General features: G+C 40.5%; 1 protein-coding gene across 1 annotated transcript in view; it reads left to right on the top strand.

The window, feature by feature from the left end:
- Positions 1-5180, top strand: part of LOC123968503 (calcium homeostasis modulator protein 6-like) — a 7910-nt gene extending 2730 nt beyond the window's left edge. The window contains exon 2 of the mRNA XM_046045323.1: positions 3012-5180. Within this exon, the coding sequence (XP_045901279.1) occupies positions 3012-3446 (435 nt within the window). The 3' untranslated portion in view covers positions 3447-5180. The remainder of the gene's footprint in view (positions 1-3011) is intronic.
- Positions 5181-7759: the final 2579 nt, after the last annotated feature.

Below are 7759 nucleotides of genomic sequence, written 5' to 3'. Positions count from 1 at the left end.
TGTTTATTTTATTGCCAGGAAACATGGGCAACAAATTCCGCTCAATCTGTGTTAGAGACTTAAACCATAGCAGCCTTTGCCTGGTTACTGTGAACATCTTATAGCTGAACAAATATAGCTTTACTGTGGAATAAACTACAAAAACTGAACAAACAGCATCTTTATAAATTTACTACAACCATAAAAACTGCTGTAGCTAAAATATTTAGGAGATAAAGGAGCACAGGCATCATGAGTCGATGATAAACTCTGAAGTAGCGGCTTTTTGTTCTAGAAAGCTCAGGCAGGTTCTGTGGGTTTTAGGGGTAGAGAGAGAGGAGTAGAGAGAGAGAGAAGGGCTACAGAGAGGAGTCACAACTGCCTTCAGTGAGATTTGAAAATAAGGAAAATTTAAATAAATAAAAACAGGCTTCAATGTAAATTCCATATTATACAGTCAATTGTTAATATTACATAGGCTACTATATTCATTCTAATTTCATATGGTTTGCCATCATTAGGCTATAGGCCTTATATCATTTCAGTGGATTGTTTTCATTTTTAATCCTTGCAGGAAGCACAGTCTACATATCTTACATTCTGCCACCGACTTTACCAGAGGAGAGAATAGCAAACAAGGTTTTTATTTGATTTCATAAAGGTTGAAAATACGGGAGATTTACGGGGAAACATTTAACGGGTGGATACCAGGTGAGAACAGAAAAATACGGGAGAATCTCGGGGAAAACGGGAGGGTTGACATGAGAGGAGTAGAGAGAGGAGTGGGGTAATGTGAGGCTACATCCACACTGCTACGTTTTTAAAACAGTTTTATAACGAAAACGATCTTCTCCGTCCACAGCAGCGTTTCAGCTGCGCATCAGAGTTGATCTCTGTCTATATTAGAACAACTGAAAACACACATCTAGTGGCCGTTCAGGTAGCTACACTGGGCATGCGCCTGCCAGTGTAAACATGAAGCAGATGGTCTACTCCGCAGTAGCAGACGATTTAAAGAATAAAAGAAGAAAATAATACAGACCAAGAACCACACCAGGCTTTTATCTTTCTTTTTTTTTGCATTGACCGGCAACGAAGACCAACTCACAAAGCTAAATGTGAGTGTGTGTTATCGTTTTATAAAGTCCTCTGTTTTGTCCATCGGGTCAGCAGCGTTTTCAAACAAACATCTTCTGATTCACCGTTTTAATCTGGACGGGAGGCGGAAACGTAGCAAAAGGTCTCCGTTTTTGTAACGAAAACAGAGAGAGGCAGTCAGCTGACCGCTCTTTGCATCAGGAAACTCACACTGAAGGATCAGTCTCTCTCTCTGCCTGATGTCTGTTAAACTCCAGTTGAGTGAGTGAGATGAGCACAGCTGCGACAGTTTCACATGATCGCTCCTGCGTGTTGCTCCACTTGTCTGATTGCTGCTCAACTCTAATTGTAAATGATAATGTGGGCGCGTTAATCCCTTCTTGTCTGAGAAGGACTTTGGAGCTAGCTAGCTTTGAAAACCGCTCAGACAGCGTAGTGAAACATTTAAGCTGCCGCTGAAAATTTGTCTGGCGAGTCTTGCATCATCTGATCGGCCTTTTTAGCGACCACCGATCAAACTAGTTAAAGCCATTATCGGCTGATTATGATCGGTGACGATCGATCGGAGCACATTCAAACAGGTGGTTATTTTAATGGGCTAATTTATAATAAACATAGGCCTAAGCATAAATAACTAGTTACCAGGTTGCTAGTGCCACCCAACATGCACCGATGTCTTTTTTGCTAATTTGGTGGGCCAGGGACTGCATAGGGAACTCTGTAAAATATTAAAATCAATAAAGTCCTTACAGAAATGTTACAACCAACCCCACCCCTGTCAGCCATTGTTTATCTAGCTATATTAGCATAGTTGTTTGAAATTAGGGATGGAAAAAATGTATCTCGTTGCCAAAAAAACTACAATTAAAATCTAATATAAGGCATACTTGTATACAGTATAGGTTCTAAACAAAAGAACTTCAAAAAACTTACCTTTCTTAGGTCAAAATCATTTTTCAGTCCTATCATATCTCTAAATGGTGAAATTGGTGTTGTTACAACTCTCCCCATGTTACATCCATACCTGCACTGTAAAAGAGTGTGCGTCTATGGAACGTAAGGAAAAACCTTTAGTGTAGTCAGGGACGAACACTCAGGAGTGACATGCTGACATGTCCTTACAGATCTTAACATTAACATTTGATGCAGCCAAAACATTTGTTCACACAGTAATTTTCTCACACTTGGGTTACTGTGTTACCTCATGGTCACAGGCAGGTATAGGCGGGATTAAACCGCTGGAAGGATTATACAACCGTGCACTAAAAATCTTAAACAAAAAAAGGATTGTCAACCAGAAATACAATTACAGGAATTGCAAAATATCTTATAGGAAAACATCCTTTGGCCAGACTTCCTTTTCAGTCAAGGGAGCTAAGATCTGGAACAAGCTGCCTATTGAGCAAAAAACAGAACAAAATCATCAGCAATTTCAAACTAAACTGAAGAAGTTTTTAAAAGGTAATCAGTCCTGTAGTCATGTGTAGGGATGGGGGGTGGAGGGAGGGATCGGTGGGTGGTATACATGTATGTGCTCAATTGTTTTACTGTTACTATGCTTAATGTTTGTTGTAAATGTAATGTTAAAAGCCCTTCTAGGGCATTGGAAATTAGCAGTAGCTATAAATGCTGTTATGTTGTGCATTGGAAAATTGTTGTACAATTATATATATTTATAACATCTGTCCCTATCAAGTAAACTTAATAATACTTAATAATAAAAATAATAATCTTCAGTTTTGTAATTCAGACAGTTTTCTGTTACTTCTCTTTGTCAGTTGTAGCCATGAACATGCAAAGCTGCATAAAACATAGTTATGTTGTTATTGTACAATTTCATATTATTTTCATTTCGCCAACCACTGTGTTACAAATATGTAAGTGTTGGAACAGATTTTAACATCTCCTATATCTGTACCTGTGTGTGACACCAGATACTGGGTTGGCTGGTCATCTCCTCTGTCATGTTGATCAACCTGCTGCTAATATGTGTGGCTCGGTGTGCCTCCCCCATCAGCTACCTGCAGCTCAAGTTCTGGAGGGCGTATGCTCAGGAGGAGGGGAACATGTTTGATTCATACATTACTAAACATGCCAAAGAGCTTGCTGAGAGGAACCTGAAGAGCTTCTTCAAACAGACACCGCCTGAAAACATCATCACTCCTTCCAACAAGGACTGGAAGAAGATCTCCTCCCTCTACAAGTTCAGCACCAAAGACCACTACTATAGCACCTTGCACTGGTATGTGGAGAACTGCCACGAGACCGACAAGGAGATGATGAGGATGACTTCAGTCAAGTCAAGCGAGCCTGCTGATGACAACCCTGCTGTTCTTCATTTTGTAGATGATGGTGTGATTCCGCTTTGAGGAAGTTTTATCACGTCTCACAGGATTGTCTGTGTTACAGTTAGACTGGTTTACTGATAGATTCTACTGATAACATCAGTAAACTGCACATAGTGCAGGTCTGGCATTTATCCACAGAGCCAAGTGACAGGTGCAAGATTGGATTTTGCTTTTAAAGGACAACTTATTAGCTTAAATATCAAGTAGAACATTCGGCCTTGCCATAAAACTGCTCCTTGACATAGAAATGCTGAAAACCAAATTTTTTAATATGGAGGTATGTGGACAATAAGGGGGATGAGCTGTAACAAGATCATGATTCCAGTCTTCAGCATCACCATCATCACATGATACATTATATCTTTGTGATAGAAGTGGTTTCATAAAAGTTAGAGTGATGTGTGATCTGAGGTTTTAGTTTGGTCCAGACCTGCCAGATCTGATGGGAAAAGTGAAAGAGCAGCACCTGGGGCAGCTTCTGTGACCATTCCCCAGCTCCCAGGGGTGAATGTGTGCAGGTGTTCCTGAAAAAGAGAACGGCTGTCAGTGAAATTACCCAGAAAGAATAAATGCGGAAAAAATTCACTTTGCGTTTAATTGGACATAGTTGATCTCAAGTTGCAGCTGACTGAAGAAGAAAGAAACTGAAGAAAATACAAACTGAATCCATAATGTCTTCAGATTCCACCAAACTATGACCAAAACCATGTTCAACTTTTTCTACTTTCACTGCATGTGTAACAGTTGACATCCATAGCACACACCAGATGCTCCATGCATACAGAAGAAGTAGTGAAAGTATTTATGTGTTGATCTAGGGAGTCAGTATAATAAACATTTGTGAAGAGCTGATGTGTCAAAACTAAGAAATAGGAGAGGATATCAAACCAATGACTCACACTAAGATGCTGCTGGTGTGCAGGCTTTCATAGAAAACAATGTTTTCATGTGTGTCATGAAATTTAGCTGATACTTTGTCTTGCTCAGGGACACATTAGTGTCATAGTGGGGAGCTGAACCCGGGTCTCTCACACCCAAGGCATGCGTCTTATCCACTGCACCATCACCACACCAAATGCCACTGGTTGCCCTTAAGATTCTACTGCCACGCTGTGGAGCTGTGACGCTGTGAAGCTGTACTTAGTGTTGCTTTGAGTTTTTTTTTTAGTTCAGTCTATGTGTTAGCATGCTAACATGTTCTAATTAGCACTAACACATTTATAAAGCGCATCCCAATTAACCTCTCATTGACACACTCACAAACAGATGGCAGCGAGCTAGAGTTCCATGCAAGGTGGTGGCCTGACCATCGGGAGCAATTTGGGTTTTATTGACTTGCCCAAGGACACTTTGACATGTGGACGGACCGCCAGCCTTAATTAATGGACGACCCACTCTAACTCCTGAGCCACAGCGTACAGCTGAGACTGATGTCCTGACCTAATGATGGCACTAAATAAAAAAGTTAAGAAATAACCAAGTTGTAACAATTCATCCTGTGGGGTAAGTCTGAACCAAATTTCAGAAAAAAAAATGAAATATGTAATGTGGAAAATTGTCAAGTTCATAAATAATACTAAAAACTGTACCCTCCCTGTACCTAATAAATAAAAATGTGATATGTCATTATCAGTAAAATTGTCCCACATACAGGATAGTTTAAGTCCTTAACTTTCCAAAGAGGACGCCATGAGCTGTTTCTTAAATCAGAGCATGTGGCATTGAAATAAAACCTTTACTGTTAAACACAGAAAACAACTTGACTCACATTCTACAGTCTACTCAGCTTAGACTGATGTCTCACTGTACTGTGAAAATACATTTTCAGTTTGGTCGATGTTTAGCATGTATGAAGCATAAGTCAGCCGCGTGGTATACATTTGTTTCTTTATACATGGGATGACAAGGAAGTAAACTTATCAAACAAATGTGCCTGCAGCAAACAATATGCTCATTCCAGAAGCTTTTAAATTCACACAAGCAGAGATGACGCCATTAGCAAGTCACCTGGATGCCTGTCTGAAGAAAAGCAGTGTGTGCATCCCCTCGACCTCCATCATGCTTATGCCATTAGAGGTGAAAAGTGCTATGTGTAGTTAATGATGAAAGTAGTTTTTGTTTCAAGAAAGCATATGAGGCCATTTGCATAGACCAATGATTTGCTGAGATTTCTACCTGCGTCATATCCTGACCAGAGATCAAACAGCAGGATGGCACACACTAACATCTAGTGTGTAAAGGGCAGTTGGCGACTTGACTGAAAGCAGATCGGCAATATCAGTTGAATATGAATCACAGAAACAGTCACCAGGGTGTAAAGTCAGAGAATCATGTGCGCCTTATGTGCATTAAATGACTTCTTTACCAAGTCTGTGTCAGGAAATGTGTCATCTTCACTACTAGACCACTTCCTGAACACTGCTGGTAGACTGCATACATACACGCACACCTTCTGTATATAAGCATCAGTGATTAATTGAATGTATTTATTTTAAATATGTGACACCCTGTTGTAAAAAGTCAAAAGGGCAAACTGATGATTTTAAAGGGTAACAGTATTTGTTTTTGTGTTCATGTCACTAATTGGGACAACGATTTTTGAAATTGGTCCAGTACAAAACCGCCAGGCATCACATAGGCGAAGCAGAGACATAAGCAAAGACTGGGGAGAGACCTCGACACCAGCAATACCAAGAAAAACATAAGCAGATAATGATGTGTCTCATATGTCTAGAGGATATTTCACAGCTTCCTGAATAACGCCGGAGTGCTGTAGTGTGAAAACCACCAAGAGGATGTGATCACTTTTGCACTCCACTCTCTGCTGTGGCTTTCTGTCTCTGCGACAGTATGTTCTCTATGGAAACATTTCAGTAGAATGTGTGCTGTTGTTCTGAAGGATTTACTGGATGTATTTTTCTGCTCTTTGCACATTGCAGATCAAAATGGCAAATTTTATCCTTGCTAAATTCACACTGCTGACACAAAGATTTGAAAATTGTTTGTCCTACTTCTCATTTCATATGAATGAAAGACTGCCTCACATGAAAGTGAACACACTGCTTCCTTTGTTTTTTTGTTTGTTTGTTTGTTTTTTCCAGCATGAAATTGTTTCAGGCTGCATTCCTGATCTACTCACTGTCAAAGGACACACACTCGTAATCATAAAAACTAGACCAGCAACGAAGACCTTGCTGATGACCTGCATATGATCTTTAACAGATTTGACTAGAGACCGGTCTTAAGATCTGTTTTTGAAGGTCAGGGTCTCGTCTTGGAATTGACCGCATCTGTACACAGTCTTGTCTCTGTCTCAAACATAGTGGATTTGGGATTTTATTTCAAGACCAGTCAGGACCACAACTGTCAGAATATCAATAAATTGCCTGTGCACTGTCCGATTTATTTGTTTCATCTTAACTTTGATTGGATTTAAAACTTACTGCTTCATAAGCAACCAATAACGTGACTCATTGCTAATTAAAAAAATTTACGATTAACTGCTGTCACCCCTCCCTGCCCCCCCTCACACGCACCTGTGATAAACAATGACATGACAGGCCACATAAAGCTATGTGGCTAATATTCAATTTCAATTAAATTCAATTTTATTTATATAGCGCCAAATCACAACAACAGTTATCTCACAGCGCTTTTCATAAAAGAGCAGGTCTAGACTGTACTCTATGATGTTATTTACAGAAGCCCAACAGTTCCCACCAAGAGCAAGCACTAGGCGACAGAGGCAAGGAAAAACTTCCTTTTAAGAGGCAGAAACCTCGAGCAGAACCATGGCTCAGGGTGGGCGGCCATCTGCCTCGACCGGTTGGGGTGAAGGAGAGAGAGGGAGAGAGAGAGAGAGAGAGAGCAGGAGAGGAACAGAGAGAGAGAGAGAGAGGAACAGAGAGAGAGAGAGGAACAGAGAGAGAGAGAGAGAGAGAGAGGAACAGAGAGAAAAAGAGAGGGAGGGAGGCAGCCTACACAATATACACACACAGAGGTACAGGACAGTAAAGGTGATGTTGCTATAGACTAAATGAAAAATGGTACAGATATTTAATTCAATTCAATTCAATTCAATTTTATTTATATAGCGCCAAATCACAACAACAGTTATCTCACAGCGCTTTTCATAAAAGAGCAGGTCTAGACCGTACTCTGTGATGATATTTACAGAAGCCCAACAGTTCCCACCAAGAGCAAGCACTAGGCGACAGAGGCAAGGAAAAACTTCCTTTTAAGAGGCAGAAACCTCGAGCAGAACCATGGCTCAGGGTGGGCGGCCATCTGCCTCGACCGGTTGGGGTGAGAGAGAGAGAGAGAGAGAGAAAGAG

Source organism: Micropterus dolomieu, linkage group LG03 (assembly GCF_021292245.1).
Source record: "Micropterus dolomieu isolate WLL.071019.BEF.003 ecotype Adirondacks linkage group LG03, ASM2129224v1, whole genome shotgun sequence".
NCBI lineage: Eukaryota > Metazoa > Chordata > Actinopteri > Centrarchiformes > Centrarchidae > Micropterus > Micropterus dolomieu.
Note: the sequence above shows the minus strand (reverse complement) of the source record. Positions and strands in the feature narration are given on the sequence as shown.